Source organism: Pithys albifrons, chromosome 15 (genome assembly GCF_047495875.1).
Source record: "Pithys albifrons albifrons isolate INPA30051 chromosome 15, PitAlb_v1, whole genome shotgun sequence".
Lineage (NCBI taxonomy): Eukaryota > Metazoa > Chordata > Aves > Passeriformes > Thamnophilidae > Pithys > Pithys albifrons.
The window spans coordinates 19115095-19137690 of NC_092472.1; the positions used below are offsets into that span (position 1 = coordinate 19115095).

Genomic DNA, 22596 nt, shown 5'->3' on the forward strand with positions numbered 1-22596 from the left:
AGGGAATCTGGAGAGGACAGGGATGGGTTTGTTGGGAAAGTCTCAATTCCACATCTCCCGTGCACTGAGAGTCTCTGGAATGGCTCATTTAATCCATGTTTGAGGTTTATTGGGAACAACCACCCAGCTGCCCTTCAGAGTCCTGTGCACAAAGAGGCCACCCCTCCTGAGCCCAATTTTTTTCCCCAGCACATAATGTGGTTGGGAATGAGTAGGGAGAGGGTTCCTGGGAGGTTACTCAGTAACTAACTCAGGGTTTAGTCATTGGGTTAAATCCTGTTTTCCCCCAGCAGTGACTTGGTATCTGATCAACTGCTCTGCAGCAGGAGGTGAGGGACACTCCTGAAGGTGAGGGGACACTCCTGGGCATGAGGGGACACTCCTGGGGGTGAGGGGACACTCCTGGGGGTGAGGGGACACTCCTGGGGGTGAAGGGACCCTCCTGGGGGTGAGGGGACATTCCTGGAGGTGAGGGGACACTCCTGGAGGTGAGGGGACACTCCTGGGGGTGAGGGGACACTTCTGGGGGTGAGGGGACATTCCTGGAGGTGAGGGGACACTCCTGGGGGTGAGGGGACATTCCTGGGGGTGAGGGGACACTTCTGGGGGTGAGGGGACATTCCTGGAGGTGAGGGGACACTCCTGGGGGTGAGGGGACACTTCTGGGGGTGAGGGGACGTTCCTGGAGGTGAGGGGACACTCCTGGGGGTGAGGGGACATTCCTGCAGCCCAAGCAGGACCAGAGGAGTGCCCCTTCCCCTGCACTCTGCGTTGGCAGCCAGTGCAGCCCACGGGCCCTGCCATCCCCCAGCGGGCTCTCCCCTCAGGGCTCATTTCATCCCTTGGCATCAGCGGGGGCACAGATGGCTGGGCAGTCACTGCAGAACTGGGTCAGTGGCAGCACAGATAACAAGGCAAAATAAAAATCCTGGGGTTTAGCACCAAACCCATCCAAGTAACAGCAGCCTAATGGACAAAGTAAATCCCTGAGAGATGTCACCAGCCCAGACTGCAGGTACAGCTGCCCCACCAGGGAGCACACAGCCAGCAGGGCAGAGCACTGAAAGGCACCACACAGACATACTCGTTATTTTTTCACTGGAATCCAATACTTTCTACAGGGGTTAATCCTTTGCATGACATTACAGCAACCAACCAACACTTTTTGCACATTGCCTATTATCTAGTTAATTGCTAATGGTTCACAGAGGAAAGGTAACATGAAGTCACTCCTATTGTTCTAAGCCATGCTGATGTTGTGTGGATCAAAGACAGGTCCGTGGGTTCCTTCAGGCCCTTTGATACAAAATGTTCTGTGGCCACAGCAGTTGAGAGGAGTTTCCTTTCCTCATGCTCCTTCCAGGGCTGGTTTCCCAGTTCTCAGCACTATCAGCAGTTGCAGGGAGCAGCATTTGGGCTGGAGCAGAAGGAAGCAGCTGTGCTGGGGATAAACACTCTTGCCAAAAATTACCTTAAATTGATCTGGCTGCTTTTAGTCACGTAAATCTCCTCTGGGAGTTTTGACTGAGTGAGGTTACAGGGTTGGTCCCTGGTAAAACACATCATGGTGGATCCCTAGGTGAGCACAATCAGATCACATCTGAAAGCCTCTTTAAAAAAGTAAACCAGTATTTAGCCCACCAAATTTTGTTTTTCCATCTGAAGCCGTGCTGTGAACTCATTTGAATGCTACACCAGCAACGTCTGAGCTCTTTGAGCCCACAGGAGGATCTTCAGAGAATGTCCCACGCAGCACTGGGACAGTTCACTTTCTGAATCAAGGGGCTGTACCAGCCTGGGCTCTTCTGCTCAGTGCTGTTTCTCAGAGCAACTGAACTCCACTTCATGTGGCTCATGGATGACCAGTGACCCCTGGGCCTCTGGGAAGCTGCTCCAGACATTTAAATGGAAATGTAGCCGAGTTGGTGCTGGAAGGGGAGGGATTGCCTTTCCCTGCTCTGTGTGTGTCCCCAGGATTGCCCTGCCCTGCTCTGTGGGTGTCCCCTGAGTCGATGTCAGGAGAGAGGAAAGGGAGGAGAGGAGAATTCTGCCAACCTTCCCTCAGCATAACAAGGAGTGTGGGCATGAAACAAAAAGCATCAGGACCTGTCCCTCCAAGGTGGGATCACCTGAGCTCATTGCAGGGTGTGTCCTGGGGCAGGATGTGTACCCAGCACTCTGCCACCCAGCAGAGATTCACCAGAAACCTGCTTGGACTCTCATACTGATTCCACTCAAATCTACAGCAAAACTCCTTGTTTATATTGGCTACATGGAAGAGCATTCAAGAAAGCAATGGGGCATTTTGTCTGGGGACTGTGGCACAGAAGCTGCACACTTCCATTTGTCCACAGGTGTTTACAAACCAGCTCAAACACAACTGGGCACTGCATTTAACAGTCATGTTCAGGGCTCACACTTGCAGTCAAGCAGTGAAGGTTCTGCTCTCCCCCCAGTTCCACAGCAGGATCTGCTCTCCCCCCAGTTCCACAGCAGGCTCTGCTCTCCCCCAGTTCCACAGTGGGCTCTGCTCTCCCCCCAGTTCCACAGTGAGCTCTGCTCTGCTCTCCCCCAGTTCCACAGCAGGCTCTGCTCTCCCCCCAGTTCCACAGCAGGCTCTGCTCTCCCCCAGTTCCACAGTGGGCTCTGCTCTCCCCCCAGTTCCACAGTGAGCTCTGCTCTGCTCTCCCCCAGTTCCACAGCAGGCTCTGCTCTCCCCCAGTTCCACAGTGGGCTCTGCTCTCCCCCCAGTTCCACAGTGAGCTCTGCTCTGCTCTCCCCCAGTTCCACAGCAGGATCTGCTCTCCCCCCAGTTCCACAGCAGGCTCTGCTCTCCCCCAGTTCCACAGTGGGCTCTGCTCTCCCCCCAGTTCCACAGTGGGCTCTGCTCTGCTCTCCCCCCAGTTCCACAGCAGGCTCTGCTCTCCCCCCAGTTCCACAGCGGGCTCTGCTCTCCCCCAGTTCCATGGCAGGCTCTGCTCTGCTCTCCCCCCAGTTCCACAGTGGGCTCTGCTCTCCCCCCAGTTCCACAGCGGGCTCTGCTCTCCCCCAGTTCCATGGCAGGCTCTGCTCTGCTCTCCCCCCAGTTCCACAGCAGGCTCTGCTCTGCTCTCCCCCAGTTCCACAGCGGGCTCTGCTCTCCCCCACCAGGGCCAATAATGGGGCTCTGTTACAGGCAGCTGAATAAATAAATCAATCATGGCCATCAGAACCCCTGAGGAGCAGGAGCATCCCACAATGAAGCTGCAGACACAGAGCAGTGGATGGCACCAGGTGTCTTTAAGGTCCCTTTTCAAACCAAGCCATTCTGTGACTCTGTGAATGTAGCTTTTGAAAAAGAAATCAGGCAGTCTCCCAACACAACTTGAGCTCATATTTTGATAAGTAAAAGCAATATTATTCTAATAATCAAGCACTAAAAGGGGTCTCAGAGGTCTCCAAGCAAACTTGGCTCATTAATCACAGAACTTCTCATTTGGTAAGTGTTAGTTTGACCAAGAGTCTGGAAATGCAGTTAATCATTTAAGGTTTGGAGTTTCCCTGAACTTCAGAAGGCATTGGGGTGACAGAATATCAAAGCCTTTTTACAATTAATATTTTTAAAAAGATACATTTTCTTTATATGAGCTATTCCTGCCAATAAGGACCTTATTCTGCAAGCCACACACAGTGGAAATTTCCCAACAGCTTGTGCAAGTTTTCACTATGGGAAAAACTCAGGAACAAATTCAAGATGCTTTTCATGTGGTAAAGTTGTAAGAAGTTATTAACAGAAAAGAGAAAGCACAGCAGATGTCAGTTCTGAAATTCCTGTGAGTGATATACAAGATGCTACAATTGTTCTCTGCTTTTAAAATTTAATTTCATATATTTAAAGAAGCAATTTTCCTTGATGCACCATGTGGAATTCTATTACTGTCATCTAATGATGACAATCCACTAACAAATTTGGAAGGGGCTTCTGTTTTATTTAATATGAGCAAATCCTTCTTGTTTTATCAGTCTGTTTTATATAATTTCAGCAAAATTGCTTGCAGTAATATATATAATAAATAAATAAATATATATAATAAATATCTGTAAAAGTGCTTTGAACTGAGCACTTCTCAGACACAGAGCTGAGCAAAGCCCCTCCATGGGCAGATTTGGGGCTGTTCAGCCCCACAGTAAATGAATGGCAGGAGTGGAAAGAGCACAGCTCTTTATTTCCAGTTCCCTGCTCCATTGACCAGAGCAGCTTTCCCTGTTAGATAACTGTGCCACGGGCACTCTGGGGGGCATTGCCAGGGGTCACCTCAGGTTGTGGCTGCAGATAAAAGCCCAACAGCCCCAAGAGCAGCACATGTGCAACCTCAGACTCCATTCATGAGCAAAGAGGTTCTGCTGGCCCTCCCAAACACCCCCAGGACACCCTGGAAATGCCACCCCAGGGATTGTACCAACCTTGCTGCTTTCACAGACCTGGATGGGGGTTGAAGTGTCTCCTGTGGTGCCCGAGGTGTGCCCTGGGGAAAGGAGAGCAGCTGGTGGCACAGGAGAGCAGCTGGTGGCAGAGGGGCAGGGGGGCTGGCATGTCCCTGAGCAGCTCCATCCATGCACTCCCCAGCCTGGCTCTGGCTCTGCATCTGTCACAGACCTGGGGCTGCTCAGCCCTTGCTGGGAAACCACATGGAGGAAACATTAGCTGAGCTAAAGGAACAGATGCTGCTCACAGAGAAAGGCAGAGTCTCCAGTTAATCAACTTATTTCAGCCAAGAGTTTGCAAGGAATTCTCCAAACTGGAACTGGAAGCTTCAAATTTCACACTGGTAGAAGCATCAAAGAGGTGAACTTTGCCAGCCAAGATCTGCCAGGAGCTGCTTCCTGGCATTGGCCCATCACAGACACCTTCAGTCTGACACATGAATTGGTTAAGCAAGAATTGCTTCAGTTCATACCAGAAATCACTTTTTCAGCTTATCTACAAAAAGCTTGAAAGTCCCAGGTTTTGTTTTGTGCCACATAAAAAGTTCCAATTCCACTCCAAATCAAACCTTTTATTTCAAGTTATTCAGGACATGCAAAACAATCAAAGAATGACCAAACAGTGAGGTGGGGAGCACTGTAACCAAGAGCTGGTAAGGTGGCACACACCTCCAAGTGGGGCCTGGTTTTGGGTGGTAACTCCTGCTGAGGTCTCCCAGCAGGGCTGGAGGCAGCTAAAGCTGCAGACACTGAGGACAGAATTTTGCCCCCACAGTCTTAACAATTAAACTGTCTTGGAGCTTCTACAAATGGTGTCGAGCAGCAGGAACAGGAGGAGGGAGGTTTCAAATTCTGATCATCCTGGTTTGAAGTAGCCTGTGCATGAGCAGGGGCAGGTGCAGAAAGTTCATGATCCAAGAAATAATCTTACACGGTTCCATGCCTGGAATGCTGCCCCAAGAATAAACTCCCAAAGAGGAGAGATGTCACTTCATATTCAGGGTGAAAGGCACAGGTTTGTGTGGTCCTGAAAGCTCTGCCATGAATCAGCATCTCCTCACATTTCCTGCTCCTTAGTCCAACAAATGCTCATCCATTTGCCAGCTGGAGATATAATTTGATGATTTTAGAAAGAAACATGAATAATGTTCCAGCTGTCTGAGAACAAGTCTCAGGATAACACAATGTCTTGTCAAGGTTAAAAAAATAATCTGACAATCCTTTACAAACAGGAGCTCTCATCCTTTAGAGCTCAGACTAAAGATCTGGCAAGGATCTTTATGGCCCCAAGTGCTTGGCTTGGAGTCATTGATGAAATCCCAGTATTGTAAATTTAGGTCTGAATTCAAATCCCTGAACAATCACTTTGCACAAATTCAGTAGAGTTGATGGATTAAAGTTTCCATTCAACCCACAGTGTCCAAGGCCAGGCCTGGCATTCCCCTGGTGTGACTTCCCCTGTTATCTCTGAATTGCCTCCTTTATAAAGATGTTAGTCTTTTTAGATTTAGTATTTTTATACTTAACTGCAACTTTTAGACAGTATGTAAATAGCTCAAGGAACCCTTCTCACATCTCAGACTGAACTAGAGCAGTTTTCCCTTAAACTACCCAGAACCACAAAGGCCAAGGCATGAGCCAATGTGAAAATGGGGAACATGAGTCACTGGTGCAGCAGAAGGAAAACTGTCTCCCTTTTTGCCCCTCTGATTGTTTAACTCCACATTGTTTGTGGAAACCTAAAAGCAGTTTCTGCATAAGTTGATTCCTACTCTGAAGTTTTTTCTTCCTGGTACTTGGTCATATTAACAACTCCACCATGAGATTTCTGATCTCAGTAGTTGGTTGTATTTTTTTAAGTGCCAGGAGCATTTTAAAATTGAATTTATACAACAGAAGTCCAGTCAGATACACGAGCCTTATAAATTCATCTGTGCTCAGAAATAGTATTTCCATAACAAGGATAAAAGGGAAGCAGAAACGAGTTTGCAAAAAACCCAGTAAAAAAAGGAAACCAGCTTTACAGGTGGAAATTACAGGTACAAGATGTTACAGGCAGAACATGCTGTTTCATTTGCTTCCAGTAAGTTTAACTTCATTGTTTGGAAAGTGGAAACTCTAATCAGGTTCTTAATTTTAAGAAAAGCCAAGATTAGTCTTCCTTGTCTTACTATTAATATAAACACATTAAATGTGACTATAAAAGCCCTGTTTAGTGGCACAGTTTAGGCCACAACAGAAATAAATCCCAAGCCTTCCAAATCTAAAGTCAAGCTGTGCAGTTTTTAACCCAGTTCAACTTTTAATAGTTAAAACTCCCAGTGGAAGGACTAATCCTGCAAACAGCTCTTCTTTCAAAGGCTGGAAAGCACCTCCAACTTTTATATTAAGTTAAGCAAAATTGTACAGAGCAGTCAATTTTTACACTTCCAAAATACTACAAAGTGATCAAGGGAGAAACTATTTATTTTTTAAAGCCACGAGACAGGCAGCTCCCTTTACAAACAAGCAGCTTAGTAGTTGTATCAACTTTTTGTCAATAAATTTTTGCTCCCTATTAAGTGACACCTGCTGGCCATTTCTTTGGGGTACTCAGTTTTACTGTATCATGACTTTATCCATGTATTAGTTGGCCAAACCAACCCAGAATTTCAGTCAGCATCAGATCTTTTCTCCTTCAAGAACTTCCAGAGCAGGTGCAGGTATTTTATCTCTGTGTGTGTGCCTGGATATGTGTTCATACACCACACATTTATAAAACTGCTCCAAGTACTGGAGTCTTCCTGTCTGCTGAAAGAAGTTTGCACAAACTCCTCTGCTGCAAGCAAAGGTTTCTGCCATTTCTGGCACTTCAGACACGTGGGAGGGAAGGAAATGTCCATGGAAAAGCCTCGTGGGCTGTCCTGGACTACTGCCCCAGGAAGGAGGCCATGGGGTCATCAGGCCTCTGCCTCTTCATCCTGTAGGCCTCCATCTCCTCCTCCGTGGGCTCCCTGGCCTCCTGCTGGCTGTTGTAGGGCCTCTTCCTCTCGTCCAGCTGCAGCAGCTCCTTCACCTGCTGCAGTCGAGCCTCCTCCGCGTTCAGGGCCTGGAGGGCAGCAAGGACACAATTCCATGAGAGCTGAGCCAAAAGCCCAGGGAGGCTTTGCCTGAGCTCCTCTGATGGACAGACAGCAGGCACAAGGGTGGAACGAGCAATGCACATCTGCCTGGCCCACCTTTCACTCCATGCTCATTTCATGGTGTTTGACATAAACTGACAGTAAAATGCTGTTTAGCAAACAAGACCTTTAATCTCTTCCCAATTGTCACAATCAAGTAAAAAGCTCCTTGGATTTGCCTAAAATGTAATCACCATCCAGCAAGTACAGAAGCAGAGAAGCAAGCACAGGATCTTAGGGGGCTGCATGATTGGTTTGGTTGGTTTTTGGTGTGTGTTTGGGGTTTGATTTTGAAATCCTTTCTGCTGTTCCTCAAACTGCACCTGTTGGTCCTTGCCACTGAAAGAAGTGCATTTGTGCAGTGCTTTGATTACCCCCAGTTTTAATTGGCCTCCCCTCTGGACCCCCAGGCAGGTTTCCCTGGGGGCAGCTCAGCAGTGGATTCACACTTGGGGCATGGATTTACTGCCCCAGCTGTGAGACTGGGCCCCAGCCTGGGATAAAAAGGGCTAAGTTAAGCTTTGGCAGTGCCTTTGATCCCTCCAGCTCTCTTCAATGCACAAATCACTGTTTTGCAATGTCTTTTATAGATCTACAGCTGTAACAAGTGCCTAGACATGAACTGTTCTGTGTCATCTAATCTGTGTCTTCCAAAACTAAACATTTATTGAATGTTTGCCTGAGAAACAGGGAATGTACTTCAGAACATGTAACAGCATTTGAAATGTGCTTTAGCTCAAAATTAGCATCCCAGAACAACCCATGTTGTAGCACAGAGAACTGCATTATAGGCTTCATAAAACTGATGTTGTAAAATATATGTCAAGTTCTTTTTGCCACAAAGACACCAAAAAATATAGTGCACCTTTTTAAGCTTTTCTTGCTTCTTTTTCTCTTCACCCTCACTGTCTGAATTTGAGCTCTTCTTGTGCTTCTTCTTTTTCTTCTCTTTCTGTTTCTCTTGGTGGATCTGTAAGGTGGGAAACAAGTTACTGTTAAGATTCAACTTGCAACATTAATAATGTCCAAGCCACTAAACCCAAACTTCTATCAATGCTATTTTAGAGCTCAGTTTTCCATAGAGATGTTAATGATCTAATTATGCAGTCTAGTCATTTTCAGGCTCATTATGGCTCCACATAATTTTGTAGTTATGCCTCTTTTCATTTCTGACAGTGCTGAGGAAAAACGTGTGTCTTCTGGGAGTGGGAAGCCTCCTACCTCCATCAGGGTCTTGGGCTTTGCCATGTGCTCTTCCTCCCCAGGCTGCTCTTCCAGCAAACCTGTCTCTGCATTCTACACAACAGACAAGAGCAAGGATGCCCAGTTAATCAGCACATCTGAAAGGGGAAGGACAACAAAAATCCCACAACCCCCAAAACACTGACCCTCCCAACACAGTCTAAGCTTCAAATAAGGAAGATGAATGATTTTTAGCTCTTTCCAAGAGACTCAGAAGGACAATACTTACTGCAATTTCCTTCCCAGCTTCTCCTGTGCAGTAGGAGTACTTGACAAAGGAGTGGCAGCACTTGTAACCCCACTTGCCTTCTTTCCAGTATGAGCCCCAAATGCACTGCAAGGGAACACCCACAGCAGTCAGTCCATGCTGACCCTCCTGGCAGAGGCTGCAATTCATTGCTGAGCTTTCATCCTGGTCTGTAAATTATCTAAACATGCAAGAAATGCTTCTGCTATTCTGCATTAGCCTTACAGGTACACACACTGCCAGGAAGGGAAAAGCACCAGGATGTGGTCAAATCATATTCAAAGTGGAAGGGAAACAGCAACTTCCCCTTCAGTTAAGGATTGCCATGGCAGCTCCTTCATGTCATCACAACCATGACAATTTGCAATTGCTCCTCAGCAGAAAAGGGAGAGCATCACATCTGAGAGAGAATTTATTTGCTGTATTAGTTATATTGTACTGTGTCCTGCTATATCTCAATGGGAAGGTATTTGATTCTTCTATAATTTTAACATAACTCAGGGCTTACTGTGTGGTTGTTGATCTTCACATCCTCTTCATACTTAGAGCAAGCAATGGCTTTCTCCTGTCCTTTGATGACTGTTCCATGCCTGGAGTACTCCACATAATCCTCTGTCTGAGCCAACAGCAGCTCAGCTGGTGGGGCATCCAGGTGCTCTTGTCCTCCATACTAAATGCAAAGAGAAATGGTTTAAAAGCCCCACCTTTCATGCAGGTAAGCAAATATCTCAAAAATGGCACCTTCAGTACCTTGTGAAGAAGGCATGGAAGGGGATAGAGACAGTTTGATCTTTAATGAATAGGTAAGTCAGAAATACATCATCTCCTGTGGCCACTGTGGAGTCTCTTGGTGTTTAGGTTTGTGTGGTGGTTTCTTTGGGTTTGTTTTATGCCCAGAGAATGACAACAGTGATATTCTCACTCAAAGCAGGAAAATCTTCAGACCAATCCAAAAGGCTCTGGTACAACCAGAGCAGCAATTCCTGTCCCCCTCCAAACCTGAATGCTGACAAAGTTAGAATCTAAATGGATTATCTGGATCTTTTTCAGTTGTCCAAGAAACAAGTTGTTAAATATACAATAAATATTTATCTGCAAGACTGCACCCAAAACTTGAGTTGGAAAGAAATTCAGATTTCTTCAGAGGAGAAATTCTGACAGGTAAGGAAAGAGCTCCCAAAAATACAAAGAAATACCAGCAGATCTTCAAAGGTTTCTATACTAATTAATAAAATTAATCTAACTGATGAGACAGTGTGTATAAATATAAAAATATTTTTGTAAGTCTCAGCTGCTGAGAGCAGCTGATGCTCCTTCCCATAGAATTAGTACTTTTATTTGTTCCCCAAGACCCAGACACCAAACTCAACAGAATTCTCATTAAATAAAACCAAGTGTCTCTTACCTTCTCTAGGATGCTTTCTTTCTGCTGTGCCTTGAAATCTTCTTTTTTCACTTTGAAGGACTTATAAAGGAGCTCTAACTTTGTAGGGTCTGCTTGCAGATGAACTTCAGAGCCCTTGTCATAGGCCTCCCAAGCAAACACTGTGGACACAAGAGGTTTCACTCAGCATTTACTCTCAAACTGACAGACACATTCAAATTACATTCTTCAGTTCTGAAGCAATTCAAAAGATCTCAGTCTAAACAGACTTTGCTTTTGCAAGAGAGCAGCATTTCCCAGCATTGAAGCCCATTCCCACAAACAAGCCCCGAGGGCAGGGCCCACTCACGCTGAGTCTGTGCCATGGAAATGGTGTCTCCCGTGTAGCGCACGAAGTTGTCACCGGCGTACCCGACCCTGCAGGGAGGAACAACAGGGGCTGAGCACCTGCCAGGTGGTTCCCTCTCACAGACACTCACAGGACTTCAGCAGCAAAGGAAAAAGTCTCTTTGTGCCCCAAGAGTGAAGAATGGAGGGAGAAGGTGAATTCAAGTTGTCCCTGATACAAAAGCCCTGCTGCCCATGGAATGTCAGAGAGCACCTGGAACACCTGGTGTGTTCACAGGGAAACACGACAGACCTGCAGCTCCTCTGGGATGCCCAGCACCACCAGTCAAACCTGGGCTAACTGCACAAGAAATGTGCACAAAGCTGGGTGATGTTCTTGCACAATGATCCTCAGCTCCTGATCTGTGACTCTCCTCCAGCCCAGCCCATGTGCTTGGCCGAGCCAAGCCTGGAACAACTTTATTGCTGTCTGTAAAGCTGAGACACTTCTGCACACCCCTGGAGGGATGCACAACGTGCACATGAAACACAGGCTGAAGATCACATCATGTTAACAACCCAATTCCCCACTCTTTCATCTCCCCAAAGCCACTCAGAAAAAATTACAAAGCTGTGGCAGAAACAGAATCACAGATTCAACAAAGGTGAAATTATGACTCGAGAGAGAAGTGAAAGCATCTGTATCTACAAATCCAGAATTGACTGGCACTATTCTAGCTGGGGGCAAACAGAGGTGGAAAGAGCATTATTTGCTGTCATTTAGGCACTGCCACTGCACTGATCCAATTATCCTGTGCTCTGAGTGCGTGTTCTACTCCCAGCCTGTCTGCCCTGGGGGTCACAGCACAGCACAGGCCAAGTGCCTGACTGGGGGTTAAAGTGAGACAGCCCTGAGAGCAGCCAAGAGCAGTTCAGGGCAGCTTTAATTAGACTCTCTAAACAGACAATGCCAAAGCCTTCAGACCTTTCTATGCAGAGTCCACTAACACAGGAGGAGATCTTGCTGCTAATTCAAACATTTAGTCAGGTACCACAGCCCCTCCATGCTTATCTCCAGTCCCCAAGGGATAAAGCTTAAAACTGTTACTGAAATACTTCACAAACATCATTATTGTTCACAGGCATCACTTCTGGACACAGCCAAGTTCTGGTCCTTGTACAGATCATGACACTGATTAGTGGTCCCTGAAGATTAAGGGTCAGGCACAAAAATACCACTTTTCTATACTAAACCAAGAGCTGCTCCTAAATAAAACAGGGTTTTTCCATGTTTACTACAACTTCTATACATAACTGACTAGAGATAAATTAGTAAAAGGATATACAAGTAAATACAGAATCATTATTCTAATTTAGAAAAATCTTGGTGGATACACAAGAATGACCCTGTTGGAACTTACTCATCTGGGTTCTTGCCTGTGTTGGCATATGGGTTCTCCCTCATGGCTCTGGTTTTGGGATCATAATAAGCAGAGTTGGGATCCAGATTCCTCAAGTACTGGAGAAAGAAACAGCATACAAGATATTCAGTATTTATGATTTTAAATGAACTAAAGTTACTCCTTTATGTCCCAGTTTAGACATTTTAAAAGTTCTATCCATTTAAAATGATGACCTTGATCAAGTCATAACATGGGCAGGAACAGAACTGAAAACAGACCTTAACCCCAAGACAAGCACACACAAAGTCACTAACAACAGTGTGCAATTGGTTGAAATGAACTCCTATGGATAGAAATGAACTTTGGCTGGGAATTCTTCACTCACTTTGGCAATATCTTCCCGAATCCGCAGATTCCGAACCGTGATCCGTCTCTTGGAGTCAAAGTTCTGCCCTGGCATATCAATGTCATCGGCGTATTTATCTTCATCCTCATCTTCACTGTTATGGTCTCTCTCCTGAGGAGAGATGGGAAACTTCTCAGTCATTCACTCTGGAGACAAGTCTGAGAATCTGGTTTTGGTGGTTTCACTACAATTCTGCACTCCTGGTAGTCACCAGCCAGCAGAGCTTCCCTGGGCTGGTGTGCTGTCAGACTGACACCAGCACTCCCCAGAGACACTCCTGTTAAAGGAGTTCCCCTTCTTCACATGCAAACACTTACCAAAAGGGAACTGTGATGATATTAACAGTTATCTCGGGCAAAATTTACCACATTTAAAACTAGTTCTGTGTTTGTATCTCTGAAGGTTTGACAAGACACAGGAATGGAAACAAACCCCCCTCCGTGAAATCCAGCAAGCTCTGCCTGCAGGAACAGGCATGGACACACCACCCAAACCCTTCTGCCACCCTCACTTCACTGCTCACTAACTACAGGTCCTTCCTTCTGCCCGTGGGGTGATGCAGGGGGTGATCATCTTACTGTCTGTGAATTGGGCTCCTCTTCTCCCCACTGGTGTCTTGGGGAGTTCTGCAGCAAACAAAGAGCACGTCAGCAAAGACAAGAGAGTGGGAGGGAGGATGGCAGGGAAACAAAGGGCAATAAAAGCAGAGCTTGATGCTGGATGCAAAATACAGTTTACCAGAGGCACAAAATGCAGACAGACACAAAGTTCTAGGGCAGAGCTCTTACTGTCTCTGTGACACACAAATGTTGGAGGCCCTTTCCCTGCACCCCCAAATAATTTCCAATTCTTTGCAAGAACAGCAAATTCTGGAACTGTTGCTGTTGCTCAGAGCTTGCTGTGCCTTTGAACACTGATGGTTTAGACCAGAATATTTCATATCATGCAAATATAACAGAGTTGCAACTCTGAAAGCTTAAAAAATAATCAAGAGTATAAGGATTGAAGGATTTAGTAAGGATTTACAGGAGTACTAAAAGCATGAACCAGAAGGCATAATTTAAGCTGGACAAACAAAGCCTGACTCTTTTAACCTGCTTAGCCTCTAAATTGAAAATACTTGCAGGGGTAAAGATGGAAACAACTGTGAGCCCTGGAACAGGGACCAGCAAACTGGCCAGCACTAAACCAGCCTCAGTCCCCTCCATCAGGGACAGCTCTCAAGTTTCAAACAAACTTGTCCTCTCACAACTTCATTTTATGAGGAATAATATGGAAGGCAACAAAGTTTGCTGTGTGGTGAGAAGAGCCATGAAAAGAGAAAGAATCTCTGAGTTCTCTCAGAGGGTCCAAACTCAGCCAGAGGAAAATACATTTGCTCAGCCTTAAAGACCCAGAGACACTGCAAACAATCCCAGCAATGACTGAAGAAGGAACAAGTTGGTTTAAGATAAAGAAAACATCTTCCTATTCCAATTCTAAGCATTATTAAACCAATGCACAGTCACAGTCACGTCACCTCAACATCAGCCAGACCTCAACAGTCTTTAAATGCAAAAAGAGCATTTCATTATATAAAAAAATTACTGCTTGAAAAACAAGTTCTTCTGACACAAAATTCCATGTAATTAATTTTATCAAGAATAATAATCACACAGAATTTATGCCCCTTAGAGGAAAACAGCAACTCTCATTTGAAAGATACTTCAAATTCTTCAGTGTGATAAGAAAACTTAAATTACTGAAGGCACAAAACCCAACAGCAGCCCCTGCACAGAGAGCAAGAGTCAGAAAGCAGGAGTGAATTGCTGTGCAGTTATTCAGCCTAAACAAAACCAGATTAGGGGTTAGCTGACTTACCACTTGCTCCAGCTTCCCTGATGCCAACTCCTCCTGCAGCTTCTGGGCTTTCAGGGTGCGCTTGGCCTGTGCAGCAACAAACGGGTTTGTTCAGTCTTTCTGTTCAGCACAAGGCTGGACTTTAACACCTTGCAAGGGTTCCTCCTCCCAGCCCTGCCAGGCCAAGCACCCAACCCTTCCCCAGCCAATCCCAGCCCCCACATACCAGATCAACCTTGGAATACTCCTCCACAATCTTCATGTGCTCCTCTGGGTTGTACCCATTCCAGCGGTCCCGTTTCCCGTCGTAGTCAAACATCAGCTGGGGCTGCACGTGCTCATCTGGGGCAATGTTCATGCCTGTGTACTTGGCTCCAACTTTCCTGGGCCTCTGAAAGGAAACAGTGACATCAGTCCCTTAGACCAAAATATCTCACTCACTCAGACACCCTTTTAAAAGTACCACCCACGGAGCTCCTCCAGAGCCAGTTAAATCCAGCCCTGTGAGCCTGGGGGTTGTCAATAAGTGCTGGGAGTTCTGCACTTTGATGTGGCACAACTGACTCCAAACCCCACGAATTTGTAGTTCTACTTTCCACAATTAAGAAAAAAATCAAAACAGTTTCTGGGGTGGCTTCTGACATGGAACAGAAAACGGGCACAGCAGCACCTCAATTAATACAAATTAACATGAAGATGAAACATTTTCATTATTATTGCAGAGCTCATTGCAAACAGAACTGATGAACAGCATTTCCCTTCTTTTTCCTACATAACAATTTCTTTAGAAACTTCCAACCTCAATGCCCACAACCTTTTTCCAAACAGCTTTTCCAAACCCAGCGGGGTTTGTGTTTCCTACAGCTGGCTGTTTTTCCCATGCAATCTGACAATGAAAACTGTGTCAGGAGCACTGCTGTGGTTTGCAAACCATGGAGCCAGAGCCAGGAGTGCACTTTACCTCCATGCAGTCCTTCTTCTTGTGTGTCAGGGCCCCACAGTTCTCACAGGCTCCCTTTCGGTACCTCGTGGCCACGGCGTTCTGGGCAGGGCACAAAGGGCAGAGTCACCTCAGCCTGGCAGCTCCCAGTGCCCCCAGTGCCAACCCCAGTGCCCCCAGTGACAACCAAGAGTGCAGAGAATCACAGAATCAGTTGGGTTGGAAGAGATCTCTGAGATCAACAAGTCCAACCCTTGATCCAACCCCACTGTGATCACCAGCCCAGGGCACTCCGTGCCCTGGGCTGGTGATCACAGTAGGGTTGGATCAAGACATGGTTGGATCATGACATGGTGGATTCTCACTCAGTGTCACCTCAAACACCTCCAGGGATGGGGAATCCACCCCCTCTCTGGGCAGCCCATTCCAATGCCTGAGCACTCTCTCTGCAAAGAATTTCTTTCTGATATCCAGCCTAAACCAAGCTGTGCCTTCCTGTCCTACTGTTGGTTGCCTGAGAGAAGAGACCAACCCCCCACCTGGCCAGAACTTCCCTTCAGGCAGTTCCAGACAGTGCTGAGGTCCCCCCTGAGCCTCCTCACAGCACCCCCAGCTCCCTCAGCCTCCTCACAGCACTCGTGCTCCAGTCCCTTCCCCAGCCTGACCCTCCCAAAGCCCAGGCAATGTTCCCATTCCCACCAAACCCTGCACTTTGCTCCTGAGTGAGAACTCCCAGCTCCTGCCTCCCCCAGACCCACAGAACCATCAGTTATTTCCCTGTGAAATCCAAGCAAAGCTTTATTTTCTGGCAACCCCCTTTCCCCACCTCTTGCACTCCTCGTTTGTACCAGTCCCCAGAGGAGCTGTACTGTTTCTGCTTCTCTGGCTGGGGCCTCTGGTGCTTCAGGGTGGGCCTCTTGGAGGGGTCTATGTACCAAGGCACTGAGGAGATGTACTGGGGAATGTGAGGGTTGATGTCCCTGCAAGAGACAGTGGGCAATAAACACAGGCCAAGGGGAAGAAAACCCACAGCAAGTCAGTCCCACAAACAGCTCTCACACTGAGGTTCAGAGCTTCAGAAGAACTGAAGCCCAGTGCTTTAGGAATGATAACAAAATAATGAGGTTGGCACAGGGCACTGCCAAATGAACGTGACAGACACTGAGATGTCACAGAGATTTTGTTGCCACTGAATTGACCCAAACTCCTGACTCCAAATCAAATTATTCTGTGTAATGTTTCTGAGCACAAAAATAGCAACATTTCTCTTCCCAGAAGCAACAAGACTTGTGGCAGCAGGAGAGGAGAGGGGGGATGGCTCAGGGACACGGGCAAGTTTCCCTGCAGTGGCTTTTACAACACCCCTGTAAGCAGCTGCATAAATGGGGCTTTCAGCAGAACTGCCAGGGGCTCCCAGGAGATAAAACACTCCTCCTGCACTGCTGTTTCTGAAAATAAGATTTTTGAGGATGAGAGAAAATGTACAAAGTTCAACTGTTTATTTCTGCATTGACTCGTGTAGAAATCCAGTGTCTCCCTCCTGAGAGTTTGTGACCAACCCAGGAAAAAAGACACTTTGAACAGCAGTTTTAGGAAACCCACAGCCCTGACCAAACTCACTTTCCTTCTTCATCCACCTCGGCGGGAGCATTGCCCAGTTTCCTCTGCTCTTCCAACTCCTTCTTCTTCCTCCAGTCCTCCCTCGTCATCTTCTTGGGCTCCTCCAGGCTCACGTCGCTGGTCCCCCCCGCGGGGGCGGCGCTGGCCACGGCCCCCGATGCCATCGCGACTCCTGTGTCGGGACAGACGGGGACAAACGCGAGGATGAGGAGCCAGCGGGTCACGGTGCGGGCCGAGGGGCGGCCCCGAGCCCGGCCCCGCCCCTGCATCCCAATCCCTGCCCTGCATCCCGAGCCCGGCCCTGCACCCCGATCCCTGCCCTGATCCCGGCCCTGCATCCCGATCCCTGCATCCCGATCCCTGCCCTGATCCCGGCCCTGCATCCCGATCCCTGCCCTGATCCCGGCCCTGCATCTCGATCCCGGCCCTGCATCCCGATCCCTGCCCTGATCCCGGCCCTGCATCCCGATCCCTGCATCCCGATCCCTGCCCTGATCCCGGCCCTGCATCCCGATCCCTGCCCTGATCCCTGCCCTGATCCCGGCCCTGCATCCCGATCCCTGCTCCTGATCTCGGCCCTTTATCGCTGACCCCGGTCCTGTATCCTGTCCCCGATCCCGATTCCTGTGCCTTATCCCGATCCTCTATCCCTGTCCCTTATCCAGCCGCTCTATCCCTGTCCCCTGCCCCCTATCCCTCTATCCCGATCCCCGATCCCAGCCCTCTATCCCGATCCCAGCCCTCTATCCCGACCCTGTTCCGTGTTTACCTCCCGGGCTGCGCCGCCGCCCCACAATGCCCCGCGGCTTCTCTGTCTCGCCCACTTCCGGGGCGGGGCCTTCTCCCGTGCCGGCCCCGCCCCCGCGGCCGGGACAGCCAATCGGCTGCGGCGCGTGAGTCGAACGGGCCAATGGGCGGCGCGCGGCGGGTTTAAAAACGGCGGTTGGAGCGGCGTGGGCCGATCCTGATCCCGGCACTGGTCCCGATACTGGTCCCGATACTGGTCCCGACACTGGTCCTGGTACCGGGCCCGGCACTGACCCCCATAGCCCACCCCGATACTGACCCCGGCACCGGCGCTGACCCCCCGGCTGCGCCCGAGGTGAGCGCGGGGAGAAGAGAAGGGCGCGGAGCTGGGAAGGGGCTGGAGCGGCAGGAGCGGCTGGGGGTGCTCGGCCTGGAGAAAAGGAGGCTGAGGGAGGACCTGCTCCCTCTCCGCAACCCCCTGACTTGCCGGCCTGGGGGGTTCTGTGGCTGGAGCTCTCCTGCAGGCCGGTGGGAGCAGGAGCTGCCCATGCCCAGGGAGGGCCCGGCCCGGTGTCTCGGACAGGGAGCGAAGGGCTCTGCTTTTATCGCGTGTCCTCTGAAGGGTTATTTTTGGGGTGAAAAGATGTCCCTGCGAGTTAAATAACTGTCTGTTGCTACAAACCAGGCCAAGGACTGGGCCGCTAATCTGGGAGGGAGCACTTAGACCCTGCAGAGAAGGGACAAAGCAAACCCGAGGGGTCTTTGTGTAGGTCGCTGGTGAGGCCTCGCTGCTTTCCCAGAATTCTCAAGCTCCTGTGGGACTGTGAGCCCACCACGTGCAGCAACAGTGCCCTCAGCGTGAGGGTTTGTAGCTAAACTGCTGTGCAATGGGGTGAAATGGGGACATCTCTGTGGCCTGCTTACAAACTGTGCTGTGGTGGAAGACACGAGAAGTGACTCCTTTGTGCTGTGTGGACTCTGCAGGGTGTCTCGGCAGCCTGAGGATGATCTTCGTGGATCAGGAGAATGGGGACGTTGTTGCTCCCAAGAGCCAGCCAAGGCTCCCTTCAGGATCCTGTGGGTATATCCTGCCCTGGGGCAGCAAGGGGGGAGTGAGGGGCACAAATCATCTTTTATCAGTCACTGTTTTCAGTATTTTGCTGTTCATGTGTCTCTTTACCTCACCACTTCTTCTAAGCTCTTCAAGTTCCATAGAAATGAAGACAACTCTGTGCTTTTGTCATAGATGTGGGTTATGCTCCTGAGTTCTAAATGGTGAACAGGGACTTTTGTGCCAATCAGTTTTCCTGCATGTGTATGTGCTGAAGCTCTAGGGTTGGAGTGCTGCTAAAGTTTGCTTTCCTTTCCCCCACTCCAGCCAAAGCCTTATCTGAAAGAACAAAATTTAACACTCCCCTTCCTAAGAAAATCACTGCAACCCCAGCCAGGAGTGGCTCTGTCAGGAGAGCTCTTGGGAATGTGAACAGAAGTGAAGGAGTCCTGAACAAGAAGACTAAGATAGGTCAGCCTTGCCCTGTGAACAAAGTGAGTACAACAACATTTAGTGCAGGAGGGGGGAACGTGTCTGAGTTAATGTCCTGCTCACAGGTTGAGTATTGAGGGTTCAATGTGAGCTGGTGTGTTCCAGTGCAGTCCCTTGTTGTCTCTGCCTGTAGCCCTGCCCTGTATAAACTCAGCTGCAACCTGGGCCCCTCTCCAGCTTGTCTGTGTGGGAGGCCTGAGAGTTCAGGGCTGTGCTTGTCTGAAGGGCTGAATAGCACAGGAGGCCACCACAAACATGGTGCAGCAGCTCAGATAATGTGACTTCCTCTTTTTAAGGCTAATGAAAAGGCTGGATTGGAAAGCTGCACTTCAGTGGCTGAAGAAGATTGTCCTGAAATAGAAAATATGTTTCCTTTTGATCCTCAAGGTAAGAACTATGGGTGTAAATATTAAAATTAACACTAAGGCTTTCACAACTGAGTGCCACAGCAGCTTGGACAGTCTGGCAACGTTGTCAACAGTGCCAGCAAAGGCAGCATTGCATTTCTCCTGAGTCCCTTCTGAAACATAAAGGTGTTTGCTGCTTCCAAAATACCATCTTGTTCTTGTTTGGGTATTTCTGGCTGTAGTAGCTGTGCCCCAGCTGTGCCCATTGTTGTGCTGACAGGAAATCAGCTCAAGTGCCAGGCTGTAGCCTCAGTTCATTAGTGACCAGCAGATGAGCCCTCAGAGGAGACTGATGAGTGGACTCTTCTAAGGGAGTGTGCCAAGGTGGTGATTTGTAACTGGAGAGATTCCCTCTGCTGCAGGACCCAGTAGTTGAAGATGGTGCTTGTAAAGCTGTTCTTAGGCCAGCCCATATCAGCTGTTCCACCTCAGTCCTTCAAAGTGTGTCCTTAGTGTTGCTCATGTGGATGTGTGTGCAAAGCTGTGCCCAGGCCTCAGTGCTGGTGGGGCCTGTGCTGTGCTTGCTGCAGTCACTGAGCTGCTGCCTGACATCAGCAGTTACACTGTGCCTTCTGGTAAGGGTTGGTGGGTGGGACTGCATGGGCTGCTGAGGTGTAACTGCAGATAAACCCCCCAAAGAGGGACTGTTGTGTTGTCTAGAGTGGGTCCCATTTAATTTAATGCAGGAGAATTTTCCCAGGGTACTGCACACTCACTCACAGACTTGTCTTTCTCAAACAGACTTTGAGAGCTTTGACCTTCCTGAGGAGTACAAACTCAGCAATCTCAACCTGTGTGGTGTTCCCCTCATGGTATTTGACAGGACATATGAGAGATGTGTGAACATGGTGCCATCACCTGTGAAGTTTGAACAGTGTGCAGGGGAATCCAGTAAGTGCAGACTTGGAGTGACTTCCAGCACACACCCTGCTCCTCACGGGTTTGGGAGGGAACTGCAGCAGGGAGTTGCTGTTGCTGTCTGATCTGCCAGAGCAGTGCCCTGGGGTCAGACAGCTCCTGGTGCAGTCAGGCTGGGTGGGACTGGTCAGCCCTGCTGGTGCAGGTGGTGGTCCCAGTGATGCTGCTGAGCTGTGGCTTAACGAGCTGGCACTGAGCACCACACAGTGCTGACCTGCCCCTGTGCTTGGGATGGGCAAGAAATGGAAGAGAAAGTGGGGAAAAACTCCTGGGCTTGAGAGAAAAGCCATTTAATGACTAAAGCAAAAGTCATGCATTCAAGCAAAGCAATCCATTAATTCACTGCTTCCCATGGGCAGGCAGGGACAGCAGGGCTCCCTCACAGGTAGTGGTGGCTTGGGAACACAAATGCTGTGACTCCACATGTCCCTCCTTCCTTTTTCCCCAGCTTTACGTGCTGGGCATGATGCCCCAGTCTGGGGTGTCCCTCGGGTCAGAGGGGCCAGCAGTGCCCCCTGGGCCCCCTCAGCCTCCTTGCTTTGCTGGTGGGGTGAGGAGCAGAAGAGGCCTTGGCTCTGTAGGAGCACTGCTCAGCAAGAACTAAAACAGCCCTGAGTTATCACCACTGTTTCCAGCAGGAATCCAAAACAGCCCCACAAGCTACTGGTTAGAAAATGAACTGCCTCAGTGGAGAGCAGCACTCTGAGCAACCTTTTGTGGTGCTCTGCAAACTGATCAGCCAGGTGGGATTGGTACCATAAAACAGTATTTCCCTTAGTCATTCAGGAGGTTTATTCTGAGCTATGAGCTGACCTGTGTTGGTGTTTATTCTGAGTTTGAGAAACTGATTTGATTTCTTTCTGACTCCCAGCCCTGCTGCAGGAATCTGCTGACTTCCTTGCTACCCTGGACAAGCTCACGGTTGACATGCCCCCTCCACTCTATGACTCTGAGTGTGTGTTCTGAAGCTTCTGCTGCCTTCCAGTTTCATGTAGTTCTGTATTTTAATAAAGTTTAATATAACCTGTCTAATATTGGTCTTGTCCATTCTCAGTAGGCAGTAAAACAGAGCTGAGAGAAGGTGTCTGACCAGCAGTTTAAGCAGAGCTTGGATAAGCTTGCAAGCAAGACTGTAATACACTGTTGTGACCCATAGCCAGGAGCTGTCCCTGCTGGTTGGACTGTGGGGCTGTGGCAGGTTGAGGTTCTTCTGACCTCACTGTTTGCAAGGGTTTCAGCCTGGTGTAAATCAAGCACTAGAGCTGGTCTCCCAGCATTTTTCCTTTGAACTTTTGCTCTTCACAGTGCTTGTCTAAGGTGCTGTATGCTGGGTTTTATGCAGCTGTATCTGCTTTGAATTGTCAGAATTCAGAGGAATATCAACCTAAACGGGTAAAAGATGCAGTTGAGCAAATCCTTTATAGAGATTTCAGGTTTTGGCTGATCCTTAACTGTCTTTTTGATTCTTAAATAACTTGTCTGTCTCTCCTGAGATAAAAGTTTGGATCCAGTCTGCCAGCCACAGGAGTTAAACAATAGTTGCTGTAAAAGACAGTGACCAAATGCAGCTTTGTCTTTTTCAGTTCTAACAAGCTGGGAGAAAACAGTCCAAACTGTTGTAGAGAAAGATGCCTGTGACTGGTCACACAGTGCCCTCCTGTGGCCTCTCTTTGGGCAGCCACATGGGTGGAAAAACTCGGTGTGTGAGGCCCCAGAGCACAGAGGGGTGAGTGAGGCACAGGATGGGTATGGCATTAAATGTAACTGTGTGCACAGGCAGCCCTGTCACTGGAGGGGGCACACTGGTGCTTTGTGTGTGTCATGGAGTGTGTCACAGTAAGATGGGATCTTTTTTGTTGCATTAATACATTCCCTGTGCTCGAGCTCCTGGATTTCGTGCAGCTGCAGCCTGTGCAGGGCAGCAGCACAGACAGCACATGCCCAGCCA

At 48.6% G+C, this 22596-nt stretch overlaps 2 protein-coding genes across 2 annotated transcripts; one reads left to right on the forward strand and one right to left on the reverse strand.

Moving 5' to 3' along the window:
- Positions 1-5021: 5021 nt before the first annotated feature.
- SLU7 (SLU7 homolog, splicing factor) lies at positions 5022-17834 on the reverse strand. The gene is made up of 16 exons (XM_071570261.1): positions 17803-17834; positions 17034-17205; positions 16240-16393; positions 15435-15515; positions 14700-14864; positions 14495-14560; positions 13213-13260; positions 12614-12745; positions 12247-12344; positions 10848-10915; positions 10520-10659; positions 9623-9784; positions 9097-9201; positions 8847-8921; positions 8491-8595; positions 5022-7552 (listed from the first exon to the last, which is right to left on the reverse strand). Exons 2-16 carry the CDS (start codon positions 17195-17197, stop codon positions 7373-7375), a joined length of 1743 nt encoding a protein of 580 aa, XP_071426362.1. The 5' UTR covers positions 17198-17205; positions 17803-17834; the 3' UTR covers positions 5022-7372.
- A 143-nt stretch (positions 17835-17977) lies between these two features.
- On the forward strand, positions 17978-21674 carry PTTG1 (PTTG1 regulator of sister chromatid separation, securin). The gene is made up of 6 exons (XM_071570244.1): positions 17978-18135; positions 18765-18857; positions 19159-19325; positions 19620-19710; positions 20472-20621; positions 21520-21674. The coding sequence occupies exons 2-6, from the start codon at positions 18785-18787 to the stop codon at positions 21612-21614; spliced, it is 576 nt and encodes a 191-aa protein (XP_071426345.1). The 5' UTR covers positions 17978-18135; positions 18765-18784; the 3' UTR covers positions 21615-21674.
- Positions 21675-22596: the final 922 nt, after the last annotated feature.